The 27,732-nt window shown below is 39.1% G+C and overlaps 1 protein-coding gene and 1 non-coding gene across 5 annotated transcripts; one reads left to right on the top strand and one right to left on the bottom strand.

The window, feature by feature from the left end:
- The first annotated feature begins 2,724 nt into the window (after nucleotides 1-2,724).
- Nucleotides 2,725-2,828, top strand: LOC124076361 (small nucleolar RNA U13). Its single transcript, XR_006846329.1, has one exon. It is a non-coding gene; the product is annotated as a small nucleolar RNA U13 (small nucleolar RNA).
- An 8,731-nt stretch (nucleotides 2,829-11,559) lies between these two features.
- On the bottom strand, nucleotides 11,560-23,893 carry Slitrk2 (SLIT and NTRK like family member 2). Of its 4 annotated transcripts, none has more exons than XM_058572049.1 (3): nucleotides 23,478-23,893; nucleotides 19,619-19,672; nucleotides 11,560-19,116 (listed from the first exon to the last, which is right to left on the bottom strand). In XM_058572049.1, the coding sequence occupies exon 3, from the start codon at nucleotides 19,083-19,085 to the stop codon at nucleotides 16,548-16,550; it is 2,538 nt and encodes an 845-aa protein (XP_058428032.1). In that variant the 5' UTR covers nucleotides 19,086-19,116; nucleotides 19,619-19,672; nucleotides 23,478-23,893; the 3' UTR covers nucleotides 11,560-16,547. The 4 variants fall into 4 exon arrangements, 3 of the variants coding, with proteins under 3 accessions (XP_058428032.1, XP_058428028.1, XP_058428029.1); XM_058572045.1 differs by having other exon boundaries at nucleotides 11,560-19,128; nucleotides 19,619-19,788; nucleotides 23,478-23,891; XM_058572046.1 differs by having other exon boundaries at nucleotides 11,560-19,128; nucleotides 23,478-23,891.
- Nucleotides 23,894-27,732: the final 3,839 nt, after the last annotated feature.

Below are 27,732 nucleotides of genomic sequence, written 5' to 3'. Positions count from 1 at the left end.
TTTTTCCCCTTCCCCTCACTTCCTCTTGTATGTACTTTTGTATAACCCTGAAGGTCTCCTTCCATTTCCATGCAATTTCCCTTCTCTCTCCCTTTCCCTCCCACCTCTCATCCCTGTTTAATGTTAATCTTCTTCTCATGCTCTTCGACCCTACTCTGTTCTTAGTTACTCTCCTTATATCAAAGAAGACATTTGGTATTGTTTCATTCTTTTATTTCACTTCATAGATCACTGAGAGAATGTGATTATATGTAGGTGGAACTGAGATGAGCATATCTTTACTTCTCTCTCCCAGAGAGAAATACTTTGTCTCTCCTCTCTCTCTCTCTCTCTCTCTCTCTCTCTCTCTCTCTCTCTCTCTCTCTCTCTCTCTCTCTCCCACACACACACACACACACACACGCACACATACACACACACAAACATCTTAAGGGCACACCACATGCTGGGAACTTTCCCTCTGTAATTCACCCCACCTTAGCACTCAGCACATTGTACTTTAAGTACTCACTAGGTGATAGTAAGCTCCGGGAGAGCACAAACCTCATCTATTTTATTTACCACTGCACCCAGCATCAGGCATAATATCTAGCATAAAGGAGGTACCTAATACCAGGTGAATGAGTGAACAAATGATTATTGTATGAGTTCCTTGGAGAGTTGTGTTGCTTTGATTCCAAACCAAACTGAGAAGAACATATTACTAGGCAGCATTTGTGCATTATCTCCCTGATCTTTACAAGGGTAACTATCCTGTCTGACTTGTTCACTCAGGATTCCAGTTCTTAGCAATGGGTAGGTACTTGGGTATTGATTTAATGGCTTAATTAATATATTATGGGATCATTTAGTGAAGCAATGGTGATAGACCTAGATAAGAAATCCCCTTTCAATATAAAAAAAACCCTTTAAATAACAAAATTAAGAATCAAATATAATTTGTAACTAAATTATGCATCTCAAATGCTTTTCTGATTATTGCTGTGTATAAGACATGACTGACATCTAAATTATATTGACTATCTCTCTAAAAAATAATCTGTTGTATAATAAACACATGTTACAGAATTTCTATATTCCTTATAGGATTTATGTTCTCACGTAGCCACCAAGTACATGTCCATACTGAACAATGCTAATTATATAGGGGAACTGTTAGCATATTTACTAATTAGGGCATTTCTAGATGTTTGTGTTGTTAAGTATGGTCATCATTTTTTGAAGCAAGATCTTTATCTTCAAAAACCTTCAGTGCATATGAAGAAGTGAGGTTATCTGTACTTCTCATAAATACTTTGGGATTCTGCAAAAATGGAATATAGGCTGAATAAATGCTTTTCATATGAAGTGTTAACTATATGCAAGTATTCTATGTGATAGCAGCATACAAGATTCTAGAAAGTTTTGAGCCCTCCTTTTTGCTTATGATGCAAACATAGCAATAGATTATCTAACTCCTTACCTCCCTTTCTCATTAGGGTTCCTGTGCCCTAGTTTCAGATGCTCCAGCATCTGTTTTAACTTCTAAGTTATTCTTTTCACTTCTATCTTCTCCTCACTCTAGTCCATTATCCAGAACACCAAAATGATTTTTCTAAATACAGACTTGATCATGCTGCTACACCGCTCAAAGCCACATTGCCTATGATCTCCTTAGTTTGCCTTTATGGTTTGCCTTCAGCCTACCAAGTCAGGCTCATCCTTGCTGCCGTCCCCTTACATCCTAGGTTAGAGTTAACACCTCCAAAAGCAAATCACTCCACTCTTGCAAAGGCCTTTTGTTTCTGTTGTCAATCACTCTATTTTTTAAGATTTCATTTGTTCATTGTAGATATATACATGACGGTAGAGTATATTTTGACATATTTATACAAACATGCAGTATATCTATGTTTTTTCAGTCTGCTGTTTCCTTATCCAACTTTTCCAGCCAAGATTCTATCCATCCCTCTACATCTAGCTCTAAGACAGCTTTCACTAGGTCTTCCTACCCCGAGTGAACCAATGGCTGCCTTCTCTCCATTCCTGGTGCACCCTGTATATCCTTTTTTTTTTTTTTTCGTGACTATTTACAATGCTACATTAGTATTCCTTCGATGCATGACTTTCTGCACCACTTGATTGGGAACTGCTTGAGGATTATAGCTGGAGTTTTGTATAGTGTTTAATAAATGTTTGTTACATGAATGAATGAATGAGTTAATGGGTTAATTATTTCCTTCTGCTATGGACGTTAGCATCCAAAACAGTTCTTTTCCATTTGGGAATCTCTCTATTTCCATATAGTATAATGAGGCCTCTTAAGTTTACCAGAGGTCTGGGAAAAGGAAATGTAATAAATGGAAAGTATTTTTTAAGTGGGCATGTATGGGCATTAGCTTAAACCTTTTGAAGACAGACATTCCACTCCAGGAAACATTATGAACAAGAATGTTGAAAAAACGTTTTGTTGCATAATAGCTGGGACTGAAAAGTTCTTTTCTTTGTCCCTGGAGACAATAAGGTGATAGCCCACATTTCAATACCCTTCCACCCTCCTGTTCTTAATCATGTTTACTATATGAAAACAAAACATTTAATACTTTCATCCATACTTCTGGTTTTCTCTGAAAAGTGAAAAGAAATATATTTTCATGTTAATTGTTCTTGATTTTCATAATCTTGTGAAGATCAGGTGATATTTAGAAGGATCATGTATGTAGTGTTTTAAAACTAAATTGCTAGATCTTTTTCTGACTCCTAAGCATGATTATTGGGATTTTACAACAGCCTGTGAAATGTGTTTTCCTCAAATCTTGTTACAATATCAGCACATTACTCGTCTGGCTGGGAAAAGCAAATCTAAATTGCAGGAAGAAGGTAAGAATTATTTCTTCAATTTACAAAATTGTGGAAAATTTTGTCATCTAAAATCTAATAGACATGTTTGCTTTGGCATAATTTGAATCACAAAGCAATCTTTTTTGAACCCAGGTCCTTGAGCATGCTAGGAAAGTGCTCTACTAATTATCTAAATCCCCATCTCTCATTTTTTTAAAAAAAATATTTTGAGACATTGTCTCATTAAGTTGCCTAAGCAGGCCTCAAACTTAAGATTCTTCTGTGTCAGCCCCCTGAGTAGCTGGGATTATAGGCATGTGCCACCACATCCAGCTTTATGGTACAATTTTGGGTTTGGGGGTTGTTTTTTGTTGTTGCTGTTGGGTTTTTGTTTGTTTGCTTTTGCTCCTAGGGCCTCATACATACTAGGTGAGTGTTCTAACACTGACCTATGACCCCAGCCTTCACAGCAAAATTTTAAAATTAAGACACAGAATCATGAATTTTTTAATCATATCTAGTCTGAGGACCATTTTTGTCTAAGGTAAATGACAGATTTAGGGAGACTTTGATGTCTTTACACCTTATAGGGAAAAAAATAAACAGCCTTTGGAAATATCAAACATTTTGTGTTTTTTAAAAAGTTAATACAGCAAAGTTTTTTAAAAATATTTTATTTTAGCTGTAGTTGGACACAATACCTTTATTTTATTTTTATGTGGTGCTGAGGATTGAACCCAGTGCCTCGCATGTGCTAGGTGAGTGCTGTATCACTGAGCCACAACCCCAGCCCCTACACAGCAGTTATCTCTAGGGATAACAAAAAAGTAATTTTGGAGAATTCTTGACTTGTCTATTTAAGAATTAAACCAGAGAACTGAGTATTTATTTACCAAATCAGCTTTTAAAATTTACTCCCATAATGATTACTTGGTTTGATTGTCTGTAGCAATCATGCATGGATTTCAATAACACTAGCCTTAGTAGGAAAAAGAAATAAAGCGAAACAGATAATGCTAGAAGTTTTATAAGTCATAGTCTAGCTCTTTACTGTGATTCAGCAACTTTTGCAGTTGCAAAGCAGAGCTTTCTGAACCTGCAGCCAACTGACCTGTCTCAGAGCAGGATTAGAAAGGTTTTTGGTACCTGAATCTATCTACCCTTCTAGGCTTGAAAGAATAATACAGCCAGAAGTTGTAGAGCTCTCTTCTGCAGGCTCAGGGCTTCTACATCACTTGGGATTTTGTCAGGCTAACAAACCAATAGGCAATGAGTGGTATGTTTTCTATTTAAAAAATAGATATAAGCCCTAAGTCTTGAACCTTACATAAAACCTGAACTTTCTATGTCACACAACAGATTCAGCACTTCAGTAACTAATGTGTATTGGGGTCAGAAAGACCAGATACACCATTTAAAGTCATTGTTGTCCCTACAACTCATCCATGTTTTTTCTAAATAAGACCCACGGTTTGTTGGTCAGGTGTACACAGAACACTGATATGTGGTCCATAGTTTCTGAATACTTCAGAGGCAGCTCTGAGGTGTGCTTAGAAGCTCCTCCTATGTCCTGACAAAGCTTGATAGAAATCTGTGCATGGAGGATCAGGGAGTTTTTGCTTGTACAATGCTGTCATCCTATGACCTTTCTAATTTTCTATTTAAGGAGTTTTTCTAGGAATAACTGTGGAAACTTATCCAGGTGCCATTGAATAGAAGTCTTCAAAACCTTTTTGAAACAATGTTATTTATAATTATGTAATAGAATGTAATGGCAATATCCTGATCCTGTGAAATCCTGTGAATCAGGATTTCATCATTTCTACCCCTACTCTAACTTATGTGTCAACTTTTCCAGGTTCCTTTCTCTTCAGTATGCTTTTATTTCTTGATGGTCTTATATGGATGAAATTATTTTTCCTTTCTTTTTAGGGCAGTTTTGATGAATAAAATCTGGCCCTCTGGAAGTTGTTCTTGTGGCCACAGCTTAGTTGATAGAGGTAAGTGAAGAGTTTTTTGAATGTACAAAATTTCTTTCCTATGCGGTGTACTTAAATCATACCAAGCCATTTTTTTACCTGCCCTACAAAAACCAAATTGCTCTTCTCACACTGCAAAATCATCTGACTTCTCTTACCAGCAATACACTGCAGAGATAACAACAGGGTGTGTGCAGAACAGAGACATGGAGAAACATGGCATTCCCCCAATTACTTCAGCATTAGCACTGTATGCTTTTATTTTTCTTACACACACACACACACAAACATTCTGAATGCACTAAAAAGATGTAAAATATAAATAAGGAGGGCTTAAAAGGATGAGTATCCATACTTTCATTTAGTTTGGGACCTCATATGCCAGGACAACATAATAAGATTCAGGTAATTAGAAAAAAAGACGTTGTGGGATGTTCATAAAACAGTGGTCCTACTAGAGACACATCTAGGCAAGAGGAATTTGTGGCAAGTTATTTGAATCACTGGTGCTACAGACTCCAGAGGTTTATATATAACTTCAGAGGCCCAGTGCAGAATGAAAATTCAGAGTCCCCTGTTCAAAATTGATTCACAATTTCAAGGACCATTAGAGCAGTAGAGCATCAAAACCAAGTGCCAAGGCTGGGGCTGTAGCTCAGTAGTAGGGTGCTTGCCTAGCATGTGTGAGGTACTGGGTTCGATTCTCAATACCACATATAAACAAATAAATACACTAAAGGTATTGTGTCCATCTACAATTTAAAAAATTAAAAAAAAAAAAAACAAGTGCCAGACACTCTTAAGCTTGAGCTCCTCTGTAGCTGTGACAGTGGCTCCGCACATACATAAGATCTGGGTGGCTTATGCCTGAAATTCCTCTCCAGATGGCCTCAGGTTCCTCCTATCCTCTTCAAGGTTCTTTCTCCTTAGAATCCATGAAGAAAAGTCGTGCATGTTTTGCTCATTTTGCCTTATGCATTTTAGTAGAAAATATGATTATCATTATGTTAAGGATCTGCTCATGACAAAAGGTGGACATGTTTATAAAATATTGGCTCTCTAAATGATCAATCTGTACTCTCAGCTTGTAGACCCCCTGTGGTTGAACATAGGAGGAGGGTCCCCTGTCTTCATCTTTCCAATTGTGTAAACAAAGGGGCTTGCTTCCTTTATCCCGAAGAGGAAGCAAGCAGCTTCCTGGATCCCAGTCACCTCTCTTCTCAAGTGCTCAAATCACTCTTTTTTCCAGATGACCTATAGGTTCTCAGTTGATTCAGTGATACCAGGAATGGAAGGGAATGAGACAAACTCAGTCACAACTGGTTTCAAGTGATACATTTCTCACTTTTTGTTTTGTATGACAAATATGTTTTATTTTTCAGATATTAACTCATTGACCTACATAACTGCTGTGTAAGACAAAGATGATCATTTCTTTCTTGTTTCAGGTAAGGAAACTGAAGCCCAGAGAAGTTTAATGAATTGCTCAAGATCACACAACTGGTTAGTGGCAGAGCTGGGTTTCAAATCTCAGCATGCTGGCATCAGAGGGCCTGCTCTTCAACTATGTGCTGACTCTTGCTGAACAAGCTGGCCTCTCCCCAGAGTTAATAGGTCATTGGTGCTAGCACACAAACTCCCTGAACCTCAGTTTCCAATATCAAGCAGTGATTACAAGGATTAACATTAAAATGCATGTGAAATAACTGTATAAGGTGCTATTTGATATTAATAGTTCTATAATTTTTGTTTTGCTTGAAAAGTATTCCATGATTTATGGAATCAAGTCTCAACTTCTTATTCTGGCTTCTCAATTTTGCATATATATAAATAATTTGCATATATGTAAATTATTTATATGCTCTAATTTTATATACAAATTATTTTTATATCTATTATATATAATTTGTATATATATAAATTATTTTTATATATTTTATATATATTCATACATATATGTATATTTATGGATGAACACAATACCTTTATTTTATTTATTTATTTTGTTTATTTATTTTTATGTGGTGCTGAGGATCTAACCCAGTGCCTCACATGTGCTAGGCAAACACTCTGCCAGTGAGCCACAACCCCATCCCCTCTGCTTATTCTCGCATTTACATTTTTGACCTTGCTGACTTCATAAGTCTTTCCTCAATTCAAGGCTGTCTACATGTCCTGCCTGCTCCATGCAGCTTTCTCAGATAATGCCAATCTAGTCTCTACTGAACTTTTTATTTTTTTTATCCTGCCTTCCCGTATCCCTTTTAAGGAAAAATAGCTCATTTTTTTTCAATGTGGTTATAAATTCCCTGAGGATAAGCACCATGCTTTATTTGGAGAGTATATCTTGTTTCACTCTGTATTTGGTGGCTAATAAGATTTCCACTTTTCTCCAGCATCTTGCCTCACTGCTAGGCACACACTTGGCCTTCAGGAACACTTGTGGATTTGTGTTAGATGTGCACAGCATATGCTCAAGTGTTCAGCACACAGTGAGCACTCCATAAATTGTATTTTTAGAGACAATCTGTTACCACATAAGGACTACCAGAAATTACTCATCCTCTTTGTGTAAATGGATTTATACAATTATAATGTTTAAGACCTGAAATAAGAATGACCGAAAGAAAATCATGAGGTTTTTTTAAGCTCAAAGGAGCATTAGAACTTCTAGCTCAAATGTTTTCAGTAGTATGTCACAGAACAGGTGTGAGGTTTGTAAAAAATAATTTGTTATTAAAGATAATGTTTCAAGTTTGAAAAAGATTTACTAATTTTTAATGAGTTAATGTGGATCCCAATGTTCCTTAGTAATGACCTTATTTTTATTCAATTGGCTTCTTGTGCATGAAGGCTAAATCCAACTTAAGATGAGGCAAGTGACTCTTAAGAGAAGGAAAAGACATGCCACCCAAAGAGTTAGCAGCAGCAGGGAGGCTAAGTCCTAGGACTTCTGGTCCTTTGTCCAATGAGCCACACTCCCACTGTCCTCAGATCCTCCTCCTCACTCAACAAATAAGTAGAAATCTATATGATTTAAGAATGAACCAAGGCAGCATCTGGTAAAATTCAAAGTCTTACATAGTAGAAATACTTGTCTCCTAGTCGGGGATAAGATTTGGGAAATATTTTTTTTTTGAGAGGCAGGGCAAGAAGAGTTTGTGAAACTTCCTCTTTCCTGGCCCTCTTTCCATTTATCTGAAAAATATTTGAGAAAGCATATATTTGCTCCATTCTTCCTAAAACTTTATCATGCCCTTGTATAAATATCCATCCTTGAACTGTTGATTTTGTTCTAGAAAGGAACTAAGAAAATCTAATTGAAAAACATCAACACAGGCAGAGCATTCTCTGGATTATTCTATAACTAAATAATTAGCTTATTCTTAAAATTCACATTTGAGCTCTTTGCATAGTACAACCCAACAACTTCCTAATGAGCTCACACAGAATAAAATCTGAATAAATGCAGCATAAAATTAATGAAATTCATCCAGTAGTTCTGTCCTCCAAATTACCCAGATTACTACTTAAAACATTCGTGCTTTTCGGAGATCAACTTAATAAAACGTATTTGGCTCGTAACTTTCAACTTCAACATTTGAAATGTAATCATACTCTAAGTCCTTAGTATTCCAATGGTATCCTTTTAAATTTACTTTTTAAGATGTTGGTTTGGACAAGGATAACCTTAATTTCTTTTTTCATAACTTGCTGTAACATGACAAAAGAAAACACACGGAAAAGTGTTGCTGGATTTTTCTTTCATTCACTGGTACTGTTAATATGCTCCTCAGAAACCTCTGGAAAGCAGAGAAACTTTTGATGCTCACTTTTTTCCTCTTTTGACTCTTGCAAAAGATCATGTCAAGACTGAGGGCTTTATTTCTTTGTTTCCAGTTAAAATCTATTTGACCAGATAGAGACACATTAGCCTAGCCATAAAACTATGGCTGAAATTTATGATCAGGAAGAGGCCAAATACCACTTTTCAACTAAGAGATTTGCTCACTGAAATGAATCATTGAATTTCTGAAGCTCTGCTGATTTGTCTAAGTGTACATCAGTTTCCCTGATGATAGAAAACTTGGCAGTATTGACTAAAAGGGTGGGATGATGAACAATAAAATGGGAAAAAATATGAATTTCCCTGAAATGTGACAATGCAGTCTTTCTAGATAGATTCATAATTTAGTTTGCCTAATCAGCAAACAGAATTAGTAAACTCATTCAACAACAGAAAAGACAACTCCTTTGAAAAACAGATAAATGGAAAACTCATCATAATCTTTCCCCCAAATAAGCAGATTATTGTAATTTATAAACAAGTAAGAAACTCATTTAAACCTTTTATAGTCAAATTTAGAAGGAGAGATTAACTGAAGATGACTGGTACATTTGAATCCAGTAGAGATAAAGTCAGTTTAGTGCTATGTCCAGTCTTGACAACTGAAAGAAGAAGAGGTATAAGGTTCCAATACTAGTTTTATCAAGATCCTACTTTTTTGTGTGTAGCAGCCATTCCTAAAGTAGCCTGGAATCATAGACTACCAAATTGGGATGTATCAATTGAGTTCAACCAATTCAATGCTATTCCCAGATGGGGAACCTGTAGGTTCTAATATTGTATAAATACGTCCTTTATGAAACAATCCTGTTCAGAAATATGATGTAAGATGGTCTTGAGTCCAAAAACATTCTCTGCTACCTAGAAGACTAAAGAAAAAAAAAAACAGTCAACTACATAGAGCCATTGAAAGAACTGAATGATAAGCCTTCAGGCTTGTCAGGGAGTACATTTTCTCTCCACTCAGAATCTCCCAGTTCCAAAAGCCAATAACAAGACAATCTCACAGATCAGCAGTAATGCTACATTTGGTGGTGGTGGTTCAGGGGTAACCAAGGATTGAACTCAGAGGCACTCGGCCAGTGATCCACACCTCCAGCTCTATTTTGTCTTTTATTTAGTGCCTCACTTTTGCTGAGGCTCGCTTTGAACTCATGATCCTCCTGCCTCAGCATCCCATGCAGCTGGGATTATAGGCATGTGCCACCACCATCCAGCTAGTAAAGCTACATTTAACTCTAGAATAACATCATTGGGTTCACTGGACACACTAAAGTATCCCTGAAAATTGGGCCTATCTGCATGTAACAAAAGTTGGATCTTAACTTTGTGTTAGCATTAACTATTATGCCATTTTCATGTGGTATATCTTTGCATGTGTGTGTTTCTTATAAGCTCTAAAAACATTAAGAGTAAACATTTTTTAAAATTTCCTGAAACAGCTGGTGATCCATTGTAATTATGCCATGAACATAGATCCTCCTTTAGTGTTCATATGAGAGGCAAGTCTCATTCATTCATCCATCTATCCATCTATCCATCCATCCATCCATCCATTCATTCATTAAAGAGCTATTTATTAGAGAGTTATCATACTCCATAACACCATCAGGTTTAAACAATCTGAAAGTGAAAGTGACTTGACAAGGGAGGGATTTAGCCAAGGATCACCCACATAAGAATCCATTCACTAATTCTGTCTGCCAAGCAGTCACTTTGTGACCTGAAAGGTACCTTGGATTTCAAGTTGTAGCCAACATTCTGTCAAGATCAAAATGCCCACAAATGCCAGATAATAATCTGACAGATACCTATGTCAGATATTTCTTTTTATGGAAATATTGATAGCAAACATAAAGCAATATTTTAAAGAATAAAAAAATAATGAGTAAGTATTTACAAAGCAGGTGACTATGGAAATGCAAATCAGGTACATTTGCAGCCCCATCCAGGAATAACAAAATGTATTTTACCAGTCTTTTCTTCAGTATCAGCAGTGGCATTGTGGAATTGTTGATGAACACTTGTATATCATATGTGTTCATAATTAAGAGCTGAATTAATTTTATTCCCTTTTGTTCCAACTAATCTTTGCAAAGGATAGAATAATTGGGTATACTAGCACTGATTCTCATCCTTTAACAAAATACTTACCAATGTGGCTATTCCAATTGTTTTGGCTATCCTGTGAATGCTACATGAATAAACAGAATATATTGTGCATATTATCAACAATTTCAACACAGGTTAGTCTGTTTTAAGACCTCATGTCTGGACACCACAGGTATCTCAAATCTTTTGTTACATTATACATATGTAAGTGGAGTATAGCTGGCAGATATGTTCAGATGTGATGTTTTCACTGAGTGCAAATAGCCAGAGAATTCAATTTGCCATGATACCTCCATAATCACAGAACAAAAGAATATATTTCTCTCTCTTTCTCTCTTTCATTCTGTATCGTTTTTGGTCTTAACTCTAGCCTTTCTGAATATAGTAATAGCATTTCTGTTAATGAATTCATCATTTCTATTTCTTGGATTTTTATTTCAGCCTCTAAAAATATGAAATTATCAGATCACTACTTGTATTACACCAAATTTTATAATCAAAAACAGCTGGCTTCAGTTTAGATGTGTGAGTGTGGAGGGGCGACTGGTTATTCAGTGGACATTGCTTCAATTTTAGAGACATCTTTATCTGAACTGCTTTCATTGTTATTGTTTACCTCCAATTAAAAAAATATGATTCTACCATATATTCATGGAGAAGTATTAATATATATTTTTAACAGCTCATTTTTATCCTAATATAAAGAATAAAACCCTAATAGGTAAGCATTTGAACAGTATACATCAAGGCAAATGGGATGGTTGGCGCAATATTTTTTCTTAAATTCCTGAAGAATTTTTCTAACTAATTCAAATGTTCATTTTTAGTGAATATTTATTTATTAACTGAATCTAACTACAGCATGAAATAACTGTGTAAACAGTTTATCCAATAAAATACAATATCATTTGATCACATTTCCAATATTTCATTTTGCCTATTAACAGTCCAAAATATGACATTTATTTTCTTAAACAATGTTTCTATTTGGCACAGAAGTCTATATACACCAGAGCTTATTTCATTTGCCATTTATTCCAATAACTTGAGAACAATCATTTGCAACTAAATCTAACAGTATTTGTACAAGTACTTTCAAGCTAAAATACTGCTAAAAAAATTCCAACACACATGCAATTCAATATGTTAACATAATAACATATATTTATTATAAAACCTGTGACTCTAAGCACTTTGTAGAATGTGAATACAGGAGTCATTCTACCCTCCAATGAGATATTGTCATATCTGGGAGAGGAGATGCTGCTGAGCAGAAGAGTCCTGTGTTCAATTGAATTGAGATGGGTAGGCTACTTGGACTGTTCAGGAAGGCTACTTTGCCATCAGAGAATCACTCGATAGCTCAGTTCACACGAAACTGCAGCAGACTTTCAAGTATAAGCCCTTAGCAACCAAGAAACTGGTAGCACAAGCAGCACTGGCAAGACACACTCTTATTATGCACGTGAGCTCTGTTTTAAGCAAAGTTGATTTTGAAAATCCAAACATACAAAACAGATAAATCAGAGTGTGGTTATTTGTATTATAAAATGTTTTTCTTCTTTATAAAAGGATTCACGAGTTTCCTCTAAATTACAGCTCCCTTAATGCATTAAAATACAAGGATTTACAAAACTTCAATTTACACATGACTTTTTGCACAACCATTGTGAGAAGCAAAGTACACCTATATACAGTACTTAATTTTCTCTCTCACAATTAAGTGTCTTAATATTGTATTGGTAAAAGACACTTAAATCAAAACATTACCTTTTAAGCCACAGAAATATAAACTAAATATTGCTTCTAAAACATGAATATTCCAAAAAAATTAAGTAGGTTTGTGGTTTTGTATTTACAGTCTTGGTAGTCAACTTTACAAATTAGATCTTAGATAGCACAAATGTATAGCTATCATCAGGCCATAGTATTGGGCCCAATTTTGCAGTAATTTGTTTTATTTTGGTGGTTTCTTTTTTGTTTTCTTTTTTAGCTGTATAACTCCAAAGAGATGTTAATAGTGGCTATATTATAGCCAGCCTATTTATGATATATTGATTTTATATTGTACTGCACAGATGCATCTTTAAAAGCTCATCCATCTGCATTGCATTATTGTTTCCACTGTTTACTCCGAGTGATTGTCATTCGGGTAAAGTTTTCCTTTATTTGAACTAAGCTCCTTGCCAGGTGGGAGAAAGATCCTGTGAGGGTGAGGGGGATTGGTAGCAGTGGAAGTGGGGGATGAGGAGGGTGGAGTGGGGGCAGCAGAATTCCTGCTTGCTGTATCTCTGTGTACCCTCAACACACAGCATAGAGCCTGGCACCTAGGAAGCAAGCATTCAAGAAACATTTATTGAATGAATGAGTGGATGAAGAAACGAATGGTTTTGAATTGTCTGGAAGATTTTCTTTACTCTAGCAATCCAATCCAGTAGGTTTCTGGAATGTGTACAATAAAAATGAAATTTTAGGATCCAAAAAATTACAGAACCTCTCTTATTGGTTGTAAAAAATGTAAAACCTTAAAATACGGAGCCCTTGAAAACATGGAATCATTTAGAAAAATTAAGTCACCTTAGAGGTGAGATGACAAAGAAGAGGAAATTCAAGGGTCATTTCCTTATTCACCAAATGCTGGAGGGAACTAACAAGGCACACAGGTTGGCCATCCACACCAAATTAGACTCTTGGCAATGGTGTCCATTCTGAGAAGTGGAACTTTTGAGTATTTCAATACAAATTTAGCCAGAGGTATACTTGGAAACAGTAAAAGAAACTAATTAAGAGCTAGAATCAAAGGGAATTACCATTTGCCATTGTAGGTTCAGACATCTAGATCTGTTACAGGCAGGGCCCTGGGAACTGCATTCTGTTGGCTGGAACCATTTGTGCTGTAGCTCACACCCTTTAGAAGCTGCATATGACGTGAAAGGGAAATAGTAAAATCCAGCTGAAGGAGATAAAAATGAAAATCCTAAAATAAAATATGTTTGAAAGCATTTGAACGGATAAAGCAAAACAATATGGTCAGTGGAGATGAAAATACATTAATAAAACTCAAACTTTTATGATTAGTAGGAAATAAAGCTTCAAAGTATATGGTGTATTATGTTTTTAGATGAAATAGTCTTGACATTCAAATGATTTTGTCTTACAACCTAAAGTAAATAAAGAATGAATCTAAGAAACATAAGAATAAAGAATTAAATCACAATTTTTAAGCAAAATAGTTTAAGAATTTGAGTTCTTCCAGGAGGCCTTATTATGGAACTAAATGAATGTTACAGTAGCTTTCTTTAAGATTAATGAGTGAATTTTTCTAAGGACACTAGCATTTTATAGGAGTGGATTTACTTTAAGGAGAATAATAACAAACACAGAAGTGAAATTACTATGACGATAGCTCTAGTCATATGGTTAAGCCTAAAAACTAATTTAAAGACAATATCTGTTAATTTGTCTTCATAATAACTTTCCAATATACCTACTTCTGTATTCTGTATTTATTATTATACCACAAGAAGAATTTTTCAAATTTATATGTAAGCAATTCAATGACAAGGTGATATCCAAGAGCTTTCTCCGACTTCAACTGTTGTAATACTCTAGCTTTTCCTCTGAGAAATGTAAAATTTCTGTACATTAAACTTTCTTGTAGACCATTTCAGCCCACCATTTTCAACTTTGAGCTAGTGGATTTAAACAGGAATTTTGATCTCTAATCAAAGAATGAACATGTTAGCTTCTCACTCTAGATATTCATATTCAGAGATTTCAAATTGTAAGGACATTTTTCCTGAATTCCCTTTACATTTATGTATGTATACAATTATCTTCTATTGTTTAAAAAAGTATTTTGCACCAGTGGTTATTAATCCAAACAATTTCGATTAACGTAACTTCTAATTGAAAGCCTAGTGCAGGAATTGTTAATAGTGACCAACAATATACTATTAGTCATTTTAAAGCTTTAAAAGTAAGTTATCAGGATCCACTTCAATCTCCACATGATAATAAAGGATTATTATGTGCAGTAACCTATTTATGAAAAGGAAACAGTGTGCTTCTTTCAGACGCCATCACTTGCTTTAATAAGGAATTGAAAAGCTGGACTACTTTATATGCAGATCACCATCCCAGTTGCATAAGGATTTACAATAGACAAAACAAAACTATTTTTTGTTGTAAAGAAGGGCTGTTTGTTTAAATCACACAATAATGTTTGCATCTCAAATTATTTACAGGCTAATAAGGCTTCATAAATGTTATATAGACTTGATTAGTTAAAATCATTTTAATGCTAAGAACAAAATGAAAGGCTTGCTCAAGCAGACAAGAAAATTTTCAAGTAAAATATGGCTAAAGAAGGCAAAAAGAGAAAAAGAAGTTTATTATCATGGTTTAGGTAACTACTAATTGATTTGGAGATGCAAATAGTACATGATTTGGTAGCACCCCATTAATGCTTCAATTAAACTCAGGAGGAAAATGCTGCTTTGTCATAAAATGTGAAAACTGAGAATTCTGAGTCTAAATTTAATCCTAAAAGAAATAGAAAGTAATGTGTACATTTTTATCTTCTGCCTTGAATTTGCAGAGAACTTATTTGGGAAGTTTTAATCTCACCTTTGAAGTCTTCCTTCAAGGTATTTAATGGCTCATACGTCTTTGTTAAATGAGGTGTGTGGCGGCCTCTACTGGTGTGTGTTTATAGAAAATGTTTCAGTAGGCAGAAAAAATATTAATTTCAATTAAAAAGTTAGAAATACAGACTCTTTCATTTAAATATATAAAAATATCTAATTTAATGCAGAAAAAATATATTACAAGTTGTGTAATGTATTCTTAATTAGGAAAATAATCTAAAACACTGACCATGTTAGTGTAAAATAATGACTTATGGAAGGGCATTAATTGTTCAATTCACTCTGATATTGGGTTAAATATATTTTATTAATGAATCACTAATCCCAACTGAGGTGGCTTATTACCTCTAGTCCACTGTTAAATCCCCTTAGTTGACTTAAATAAAATCACTTAAAACAAACCCAGAGGAAAGCAAATATTTTACAGTTAAGTCTTTAAAGTTCTAAACTAGAATCATTTCATGACAGGCTGGTTTCTATAACTCAAGCAAACTGTACGTTGACTTAATATAGCTGACATATAGATCTATTTTACAGTGTTTTCATTTTAAAAATACAACACATTAAAATATGTTCAATTTATCAAAGCTAAAAGCAACATTTAAGTAATGTACTTAAAGTGCGAAGGCACTTTAACACAAAGAAGTGATGCCCAGTGGCTATACTTGGTAACTGAAGATGGAAACGCCAAATATCATTATTTACAAAAGAAGTTATAGTTCCAAAAGATCTTTGGAGATCTTCTAAAAATACACTAATTATCCATTTTCATTTGAAAAGTCTGTCTATTCTTCGTTATTAACTATAATCTCCTCTTTCCACTCCCACACTGGAAAAAAGAAGAAAATAGAAACAAAACCATAAACAAAATATATGAAAAATGCATTGTAGAAACATTCATGTCCACTGATGGTTCCTAAGAAGAAAAGGGGGGAAAGTGGGGGAAGAGTGAGAAAGAAATAATTTAAAGGAAAACTTGCAAAAGCAATACCATTGCTTCACCCCATCTCCCAAACATTATCAAAGTCCCCCATTAACACTGGGAAAGGGAGAACACAAACAAACACAAAAGCAAATGCAGTGCTTCCGACAGTTTGGAGCAGCATCCTTTGATACCATAGGGTTGTCAATGATTTCCCTTCACAGCTGACTGATTGCAGTTTGTTTTTCCAGAACTTCGAGGTAGTCTGGTTCTGATTGCGGCTTAGCTTGCAGTAAAGGGTGGTCGGGCTTTGACTGCCCCACAAAGCATTTTCTGGGAGTTCCATATAAAACGGTTTTATTGATTCTGTCTTGGTTTTGGCGTCGAGATTCATATGAAGGGGCAAACTGCCTTTTAGGTAAGGTACAAAAGTTATAATGGACTAGGCCTGCGCTGGGGAGTTCCTTGACTCGCTCAGCAATATTTTGATAGAGCATCTCAGGCTCTCTTGGTGTGGCCTGCTTTTCCAGCAATTCGGTGGCACTTATTGTGTAAGCAAGTGTGGCTGGCTCTTCTTTTTTCTCCTCCAGGTTGCCATAGTTGAACTCTTGCAAATTTCTGTAATAGGCTACTGGGTCTCCCTCTTTCTGCATGTAAATGGGGTTTTGGCACATCTGCCCCACAGGTGGGGGAATATAGTTGTAGACATGGCCATCTGTTTTATCATGAGTCTCAGTGTTGTATGACCCATACTGTAATTGGAAGGAACTTACATCTAAGTTGTTGGCACTCCTGGGAACACTTGGCACTCCCTTCCTGCGTTTCAGGACAAAGACAAACAAACCAGCCCCAAAACAGACAGAGAGGATGAAAACAACAAGCAATCCTAAAATTAAGACAGACAGTGGTACTTCTGTGTGTAGTTCAGGATAGGAACTAGGAGACACACTAAGTGACCGAGGAGTGTCTGTGTTGTGATTCATTGACAAAATGGTCCCATCTGACAAGTTTGGGCTATCTGGACAAATAGCCTCCCTTCCCAGAAATTTCAGTATCTCCCCTGCATGCTTGGCAGGAGACTCACAAGTCACCTCATTGATGATGACTGGGGAATTGGCATGTTCTGTCCAGTCCTTCAGCCCCATGATGTCACAGGTGCAGTCCCATGGGTTCTCTTGCAGATCTATTTGTATAAAAGCTGGAAGCTGATCCAGAACCCCTTTCACGGGCAGGTGTGAAAAATGGTTGTTTCTCAGATTCAGCCTGGTGAGGGCTGTGCCCCCAAATATGTTATCTGGTAAGGACCGGAGCAGGTTATTATTCAGGAACAGGAGCTGTAAGTTAATCAAAGCATCAAAGGTCAGCGGCTTAATTTCTTTAATGACATTGTACTCTAAATAGAGATATTGCAAGCTCTGCAGTCCATCAAACATAGAAGGATACAGCACTTCAAGGTAATTACCATTCAGATAAAGTCTGCGTAAACTGGTCAGGTTTGTGAAGGCACCTTCCTGAATGACTGCAATTCTGTTGTTTCCTAAGTGCAACAAATCCAAAGAACTGTATTCTAAGAGGTCATTCTTATAGACAGTTTGAAGATAGTTTCCTGTTAGGTAGAGTTTCTTTGGACTGGTAGGTTTGGGCTGTAGGTCAGAGATATTAGTGAACTTCCTTTCTTGGCAGTTAACATTTAGACCATTGTCTGAGCTCTGACAGGTGCAGACACAGCTACTGGGGCAAGTGAGGGGCACAGGGGACTTGGTTTGGTATACCATGATTGGCCCAAAACTCTGCCTGTCCTTTGACACAGTTACTCTGGGAGTAGGACGATTTCTCATTTTGGGTGGCCGGCTGGCTTTAGGAGCCCTGGTTGGGTTGAGAGCAGGATTCATTGTAGGCGACAGCCTTTGCACATGTGTATCAGGGTGGCTGCCTCTCTGACTAGAGTCACCAATGCTTTTTCTGGGACAGAGGTCTTGCCTGGTCAGTTGGGTCACATCTTTCCCATGCAACCTGAAAGGAGTTTCACAGACAATTTCCCCCACGAAAACAGTTATGGTGTCCAGCCAAGCCTTGAGAGGAAGTAAATCACAAGTGCAATTCCATGGGTTTTCCTCCAGCTGAATCTCCATGATTCCTCCGATATGTTCAAGGACACCAGCAAAAGGCATTACTTTCAGCCTGTTTCCCCTCAAGTCTAAGTGGGTCAGCAGGACAAAGCGAAACACATTGCTGGGCAGCGACAGCAGAAGGTTGTCATTCAGGATGAGCACTTTGAGTTTATTAAGTTTGCTGAATGCCCCAGCCTCAATGGCACTGATGTAATTGTAGTCGGCCTGGAGGTACTCCAGGCTCTCCAGGCCCAGGAATGTGTCCTCCCGCAATACCTCCAGCTTGTTGTTATTGAGGTGCAGTCTCTTGAGGGTTTTCAGGCCGCTGAATGCCCCGGTTCGGATCTCCTGCAGTCCGTTGTTACCTAGGTGAAGAGTCACCGCGTTGGAGTAATTGACAAATTCGTTGGGATACAATCTCGTCAGGAGGTTTCCATTGAGAAAAAGCTGATAGATTCGATACTGGGGGGGCTGGAGCAGGCTGACAGTTGTAAATCCTTTGTTTTCACAGTTAATATTCAGTACATTTTCCTTCTCTTCGCACAGGCAGCGGATCTTGCAAATGTCTTTGGCAGTTTTGCGACTCTCCGTCTGTAAGATCCCAGCCACTGTTAACACACTGAGGAACCAAACGCCGCTCAGCATCTTTAGGCACCTTCAGTGTCAGCTCAGGTACCTACAGGCAAACCTTAAGTGGGGGGCAGGGGGAGGAAGCGGGATGCAGAGAAGAAAGAAACAAGGAAGGAAGATTAAAATGGCAAAGCAAGAGGGTGGAGTGGGAGGGAGGGTGAATGAGGGGGTGGGCAACACAGCAGAATGAAATCACTGCTTTCTCAAAGCGGTTTCTTCTCTCCTTTCCCTGCCCACTTCCCCCAGCCCACCCACACACTTGTTCCCGAATACACATGCTTGCACCTGATTTCCCAGCGGGTCGCAGCCAGCCGCGGAGTCATTAGTAATGACTTGTCCTACTAAATCTAGCCCACCTCCTCCTCCCCTGGGGTATCTCTAAGACATTTCGGGGGGCTCCCGCGTTTGGGGCTGGAGAAATTGCTTTACTTCTTCTTCTTCTTTTTTTTTAAACTGCGCAAAAAGGGGGGTGGGAAAATCAGGAATCGGGGATGGCGGCGGGGGTGGAGATGGGAGAGCAAAGACAGCTCATAGAGAGGGGTACTCACACATCAGGAGAAGACGGGACCCCCCTCCTCTGCAGTCCACCAGGAGTTTAGCATCTTCAGGAAGAGAGGGAGAGCAAGGTAAAAGAAGACGCCACTTCCAGAGGGGATGCCCAGCTTTTTGTTGGCTGCTTTAATTTTGTTGGGGGAAGGGTGTGCATAAATTAAAAATCCTGCGGGCGCAGAAGAGGAAGACGAAGGTTTGAGCCCCAGAGAAGCTGCGCTGCCAGTGCCCTGGGTGCAATTGCGTAGGGAGGTCCGGGAGCTGCCGGCTGGGGCGGCGGGCGGCGGGCGGCGGCCACAGCAGAGCCTGGGCGCGCACTTCCAATCCGATGTTGGCGGCAGCAGTGCGTCTAGCAGTTTGAATTTTAGAGGCTTAGCAAGCTCCCTGGGACAGGGCTAGGGTGACGTCACGGGGGGAGGGTGTAGGCAGAGGATCGAGGGCGCACGGTGGGGGAGGGTGGGGCAGATGCTTCCCTTCTCTGCAAGTGGCTTTGCAAAGCTCTATTCCAGGCTGCGTCAGTTGATTCTGAACTACTCCACCTCCAACCCTGCTGGCAGCCAGAGAAGCTTCTGCAGAGGGGTTTCTCAAGAACCTGCCTGGCTAAGGCACTGGCATCACCAGAACTTCTCAGACCCCTGAGTGGTCTTTTCCACACCCTCTTTCTCACATGCATGATAAGGGCAGTGACCTGTACATTCCAGGTCTCATCCCAGACCCAAGCAAGGGTCCAAAGCCTCTTAGGAAGGCTGTGTGATTTTTGCCTGTTTGCTACAGTACTGATGTCCACCAGCCAGCCTTCTGGCTTAGATGTCCTCAGTGCAGAGAGTGGGGTGACTGTGTAGGAGGGCCAGGAGTCCCCCTAGGGGATTATGCTTTATTTACATACAGAGCTTTGTTTCAATGTGAGAGAATTAATTTCTTAGTGATGACTGGCCATGCACATATTTGCTTGGACTCTGAAACCCAGCAACTATAAGCTTGAAAACTGAGATAAACAAACATAACCCCCAGGTTAATATTTAGATAATAAGGTTTAAACGTGTGCTTTTTTCCTGGAGTTAGGAGAAGAGGAGTGGGTGTCAGAGAGGCACTGCCAGGATGAACCTCAGCTGAGAGTGGGAGCCCAAGGAAGGCCTGTTAAGTCCTCCAGGCTGCAGGGCTAGGGGAACAAGGAGAACAGAGGAAGGCAGTACAGTAAGCCTGGCTCCTGAGAAAGAAAGCAGAGGTAAAAAAGAGTCATGGTCTAAGACCTGGTGCACCTGAATTCTGATCTAGTTCTGTTGCTAGGTATGCCACAAGCTTCTTTTGGACCTTCCTGTGTGCATTTGGTAAAGAGGGTAGACTCTGTTCCCCCCTAGCTTTGACACCAATTCGGGTTCAAATAACCTTTCCAGTGCATTGCTAATGGCTGAAAAAATGTTGGATGTTTTCCTTCATTATCTCCTTTTTCCTTGATTATCTTACATCCCCCAGGATCCAGGAGTCTCCTAGTGTAGTCTGTTTGCAAGGTGTAAATAATAGCTGCTGTTGCCTGGAAGAACTGTGGGCTGCCTCTGGTGGGAAGGGGTATACATGTCAAGAAAAAGAGAGAATGAAAGAGAATGAGGAAAGGAATTGATCAAATGCTTTCCCTGTCCTGTAGAACACTTCAGCTTGATTCCCTTCCTCTTCAGCCCCCAACCTGCTGCAGATAGAGTGGATACAAGTTCTTATTTCCTGGGCAAACACAGGAGAGAACCTCATGCAGTCAAAATGAGCCTTTGAGAATGGAAAGCCTCCTGTTTTTCTCTTATTCTTTCCTGTTGAGACCAGGTCATAGGATTGTGCCATTTTACTAGATCTTCCTCTGCCCCAAGAACAGCTAGGGTTATTTATAAACTTAGGCATCAAGGAAACCTGTGGCTCTAGCAATCTCCTGTACATTTTTCTCTGACATTTCCCATTCCTTCTCCTCCTCCGTCCAAGAAAAGGCTTGGAACAGGCATCAGGAGCCCCCTTAACCCCAGTAATTATTTTGTGACCTTTTAGAAGGATGCTTTCCCTTGTGAGCCCCAAATTCTCCTCTGTGTCACTGGGCAACATTGTGATGAGCAGTCCCAAGGGACGCAGGCAGCTGTGGATGGCCTCCTAATCTCTAAGGCAGTTGTATCCTTAGATGCAAACAGAGTGATGCATTGTGAGCACAATTAAGCTTCCTTTCATAGCAAAGAACATTCTTTTCTACATACTTCCAAATATTAAAAGTACATTATTCCTAGAGAGAGATGGTTTATTTATTCATTCATTCATTCAACAAATGAATTAGGTTAATATCTCATTGAGACAGAAGCCAACATTACAGCTCAATGATACCTTAGAAATCAGATTTATTTTATAGATGAGGACATTCCTCAACCAGGGAAAGTGCTGACTTGGTTAAGTTCAAGAAACTAAAATTAGAAAGAGAACATGGATTCTGAGTCCCAGTCCAGCAGCTTTCCAAACAGTCTATCACTGCTTAATATGAATTAGAGAACTATCTACCTAGGCTTTGGTGGTGGTGTTTTATATTTTACATAGATGAGGTCTTCAAATTTTTATATTTAAATTAAATATCAAATATTATTTTTAGTTATTAAATATAGTAATTCTCTTCAGGACATTGATGCTGCTGTCAGTACTCTTTGAAAAGAGAGACTATTTTGCTAGAAATCTCAGTGGGAAGGAGGGAGGGAAGGAAATAGGGAAAGAGATGGGGTTGGAGCTTCTTGAAATCTTTGACACTTAGAGAATAAAGGAAATGTGGTGGTAAGCTAACTGGGGGGAGTGACATCGGGTATCCTGCGGTGTTGTGACAGGTCTTCATTATGTGGGCAGCTTCCTACACTGGTCGGTTGACCCTTCCACCACTATTTCATCTCCACCCTGTGTATGAGCGTCCACAGCCACTTTCTGAAACATAGTTACTGGGAACAACAACAACAACAAAAAGCCTCAAACCCGATTAGCACTTTTAAGTAAGTTTCATTGGGCTCTGCTGCTCAGATAGAAGTGCCACAGCACCCTGCTAAGAAAAGCAGGCTTTGAAAGGAAATGGAAGTGTTCAAGGTGAACTGGGAGCCCAAGAGAGGCAAGGACGAAAGCAAAAATAAAGAAAACGCTCCTTCTCCTCCAACCAAAGGCAAGGGAGGCTTAGACACGAACTCCTCCGTCTCAACCTCGCTTGCCTCTATCCGAGGAGAGAGCTTGGCTCTGGTCGCCCAAGCTTCCCTGGGATTTAGAGGGTGCCTGCCGGCAGGCGAACAACCACCTATCAGGCCAAGACGGGGTTGGGGGCTGGGATACCTGAGAGGGGAATCGCATGCCTGCAGACCCCTTCATCGCCCTCCCATCCTCCTGGCACCTTCAAGCGAATCCCATTGCTGAAGGATTTTTCCGGGAAGCAGGGGTCTCAGTGCCTAGAATGGGGCACCGGCCACTAGCGCCACCCTACCTTCCCACGCTGTAGCCGCCAGACGCAAGATGCCCAACCAGGGTTACGGCAGCCGCGACGGCGGCCACTCGCGTTGCCCTAGCCATGGAGCTTGGGCACCGTGGATGGCTGGAGCCTTCTCCGGAGCCCCAGCTCCCACCGGGTCCGCGGGCCACCCCTGGCAGCGGTGACCACGGGGCTGCACGACACACGCGGGTCCCGACCACACCCGCGCAGTGGTCCAGGGTAGAGGAAGCCTGAGCAGGGACTGAGGGTAGAGAGCAGTAGCCTATAAGGTGCCCTCAGTGGATTGAGCCCAGCCTCCCCACTCCGGTTCATCCTGAGAAGCTAAGTGAAGCCAGCTCATGGCTCAGTCACCAGGGTATTCCCGAGTGTTCAGAACTTACCGAGCGATCCTGCCGCCAGGATCTTCCCCTGGAGGCACCCGCAGCATCTGCGACTCAGGGAGGCGCAGGAGCCGGCACTGCCTAGGACCAGTGTGGCCAGGGAGCCAGGGCATAGGCGGGTGTGCGGGCGGTGTCCCCAAGGCAGGCAGATCCCCACTGGAGCAGCTCGCCAGGGCAGCGCTTCTGGCAGGAAAGAGGGAGGGAGTCGAGAGGGAGGAGGAAAGAAGATCTGGAGGGAAGAGAGGGAAAGGCGGGAGCGAAGGACGGGACGGAGGGCCCTCTCCCGCACTTATCAATCACCCCCGAAGATCAAATGTCCCCGCTGTGCACCCAGGAGGGGGATGTACCAGCCCACAAAGAAGCCGCTGCTCCATTTCTCTGACAAGCGCTGTGGAGCGCTGCTCACGCCTCTCGGCCCCTCTCGCCTGGAACTCTGCCCAGCTCTCGCAGCTTCTACCATGGGCTGCAGCTTGGACTCGGCCAAGTGAAATAAGGATGGCACTCAGTCAGTTCCACTTCCAAGGGGAAACTAAGACCACTGGGTGGAAGTTATGGACAAGTGAAAGAGCAGAAAGAACAGCCAGCCGTCCAAGCTGGACACCCTCCGGACGGCTGCCTCCCTTAACTAGTAAGAGCCCAATCACTGGAGTCCGCATGCAGATATACAAGGACCTCCTACGGGGATGGTAAACAAGGAATTTCCAAATAATATAAAGCTGGGCTAGATTTGTGCAAATACCTTAACAAAAGCAAGCCATCAGCAGCGTACCAGTCCCAATTTTAACTCTGATTGTTTTTATTCTTCACAACGTTGCCTGGATCTACTAGGGAATTCTTGCCATCCTTCCTTCCTTTAGTTCTCATTTCTTCTTCCTCTTATTAGTAGTCCAGGTTGTGATTCTATTAAAGGAAGGCACTCGGTTAAAGAGAAAAAAGTGTTTCAAGAAGGTGGTGAGGTTTATGCCAAGAGCATTGCGGTTCCCCTCAAGACCTGCTTTCCCTGGGGCCTCTCCTCCCCGCTTGGAGCATTCAGGTTAAAGTAGTTTCATTAATTTCAGCCAGGAATAGGGAGTTTTATTTGATGACCCTAAAACATTTTCCCCTTACTCTTGGAGGAGACTGGCTTTAATGGAAACAATCACAGCACCCTGCCCTTTTCATACCCTCTGAGAGTCTGGCAAACCTCAGATGATTCAGGATACCCAGAAGCTTGGTGGTGGAGTGCAAATCAGAAAAAAGTAAAAAAGTAAAAAAACCTCCCCGGCTCTGTAGCTAATGAATCTGCATTAGCATTTATCTGTTTTCAAGGTTATTTCCCATATATTTGAACCAGGTTCTCACAGCTCTGATTTCCACCTCCTTTCTGTCCTTTCCCTTGGGAATCGTTCTTCCTCTCTGCTCTTCTTGGCTTTATTTCCATAATGGTTTTTTAAGAAGATTGTGCTATGCTGGGTCTTTAAAAGAGAAAATTGCTGATAATCTTATATTATGAACATATGGAGTTTACTTTAGTAATAGTCCAAAGAATTATCTTATAATTTTATCTCTGGGTTTTAAGGATCATTACTGCTCTTTTTACTTCTTGAGAAAGCCTTTTTGAAATTTCCCTGCCATTCAGATAAGCAGTTTCAGAAGAACATAGTTATCACATATGCACATGGGCAGACTATTTCCAATTACATATTTAGAAACATTGCTCTTCTTTTAAAAATATCCCTATTTATGTAAAACATCCAATGCACTGTTTGGTACAAACTATATAGTGGTCTGGGCACATGATGCTATTACTCTCTGAGGGCAGTTAATGCTGTACTTCTCTGTCTTTACCTCATTTCTGACCATGTCATCTTTTCATGTAGTTATTTAATGAGTGCTAAAACAACTACAAAACTAAGAGCTTTGAGGCCATTCAAATGCAGAAATAATGAGACAGTCATGCTGGAAAGAGGAGATAGTTTACTGAGAAGAGTGTTGTTTCTCTAGCCAAAGGGAACACAAAAAAAGCAATAACTTGTATGCAGATTATATAAAGAGCATAATATCAATGCTAAAAACTGATATTTTATTTTATCCACTGGAACTATGCTATATATGTCATACATCAATTTTAATTAGCCTTGTAAGCAAGTTTCACATGCTTACCAGCCTTCAGGAAGAATTTAGCAACCTGCCTTTCCACATGGGACCACACTGATAGTAAGATAAAATTAAAAAAGAGCAGACTTTTCTTTTTGTCAGCATAAAATTTTCAAGTAGGTGGGTAGCTTTTTCGAATGGTGCCCTGAATGCATACACACACAAAAAAATGATGAGCAATACAGAACTTTCTGTGAGGGTTGTTGCATAGATAATTATAGTAGAAGAGAGCTTAAAGTGTGTGAAAAATGTAAATGTACCAATTTATTTGAAGGCTGCTTTATACTGACTTTTCTAGAAGTTTCTGTGTTGGGGGAAATGTCCAAATATAATTGAATACCAGAGATGCATATCTGAATGCATTCTGTTAATTCATAAAAATCAGATTATTAATCCTTTGGTTTGGTAGCATTGTAAATGTATCACTCCGATTGTAAGGTTCATGTTCTTAAAGGAATTAGAGATCCCTGATTGCAATGCCAGTGAGAGGAATGGATAAATAAGATGAAATATTGCCTGGATTTTTATACTTTTATTTTAAGATTAGAAGAAAAGCAGAAATTTCACCTAGGATGAATAATCAAAAAAGTACATGCTTGTAAGATGATGCAAATGCTGTCCAATTACTGTTTGGACATAGTTTACCTGAGAATATTGTTTCTCCACCTATTCACATCTATCCAGAAACCTTCAAATAAAGAAGAGAAAGAAAGAAAAGAGAGAAACTTCATGTGGAGTCAGTAATTTTAAGACAGATGTTCTGACTTTTCAGAGAATACTGTTCCTTTTGAACCAAACATTTCAAAGAAGAGTTCCATAGGACAAATTCCTAAATAAAGAAATTCAGCACAAAGAGGACATGCCCTTAATACTAGTAATTACAGTTTAAAAGATATTGTAGACTTTGGTTCCTGATGCTATTGGAAACATAGATATTTTTAAATTCAGAGCAATTATATTGATTATTTTGGCAGGCAGTGTAACTTGGTTGAAATAGTATGCCAGGAACCAGAGCAGTTTGTCTTTTAAGCAAACATATCTGGAGCTCTTGGAGCCCAATGACCTGGGTTCCGATCCCACCCTGCTATTTTCTCATCATGAGTCCAGAGTAATCCCTGCACCACTTTCAGTTTCCCCATATGTAAAACTGGATACTTGCAGCTGCCACATGGAGTTAATAGGGACAGGATATATATAAAACTCTTGAAACTCATGTTTCTTGAACTGAAATATTCCTACACTCCCTAGAATACATAACTCCCTAGAATACAAAAAATGTAATAATTGTAGTGAGAACACAATATTTTAATTTTTAAAATTGCTGAATGATAAGACCAGGGTTAGAAAAATAATATCAATCCAGTTGGGGCTATATAATAGCAAACATTCAAAAGAAAACTTTAAAATATTTCATCATTTTCCACAGATTTTTCCAAATAGTTGAATATATGTATATATGAGAATGTTTCCATCTCAGCATTATTGACTTATTGGACAAGATGATTACTATTTGTTGAGGGTGGCTATCTTGTGTGCTGAGGAGAGTTAGCCACAGCTCTGCAGTATATACATATCTGCATTTGTATATAAACACATAACTTGTATTTTAACACTTGAACAATTTGAAGGAACATAATGTACATTATGACAGTTGACATAGCCCATGGAAGATCCCAGGCTGCCTTATGCTCTGCTTTGTTGCCTACTATACTCTACAGCCTGCCACCTCTTATGCCCCAAGTGCCATTAGTAGAAGTAGATGATACATACTGGTGTTGCTTCTCAGGAAGAAATATATTTTATATTATGACTCTGGGCACAGTCATAGAGTGAAACAAGAGTTTTCAGAAACAATATTACCCTCATCACAACCTTGCAACCGGAAATATTCTATTGTAGTTGATTTAAAAAAATTGCTGGCTGTGGCCTACTAAATTGATTTCAGGAGTGACTAATAGATTGTATCCCATAGTTTGAAAACACTAACACACTGGATTCACCAGGAAATGAAGGAAAATGAGACAGAAAAGAGAAAGGGGGCAATATATACAGAGGAAAACAATAGGAATAGAGGAAAAAAAGTACATGTGGTACACAGTTGCAGAAAAATTTATGGTGC

This window comes from Marmota monax, unplaced genomic scaffold (assembly GCF_021218885.2).
Source record: "Marmota monax isolate L192 unplaced genomic scaffold, Marmota_monax_Labrador192_F-V1.1 WCK01_AAM20220418_F8-fsc00123, whole genome shotgun sequence".
NCBI classification, from domain to species: Eukaryota; Metazoa; Chordata; class Mammalia; order Rodentia; family Sciuridae; genus Marmota; species Marmota monax.
This window is presented reverse-complemented; position numbering and strand designations above follow the sequence as displayed.

Bases quoted from the DNA above. Each gene is read 5' to 3' on its own strand.
- Slitrk2 (XM_058572049.1), bottom strand. From the start codon at position 19,085: ATGCTGAGCGGCGTTTGGTTCCTCAGTGTGTTAACAGTGGCTGGGATC.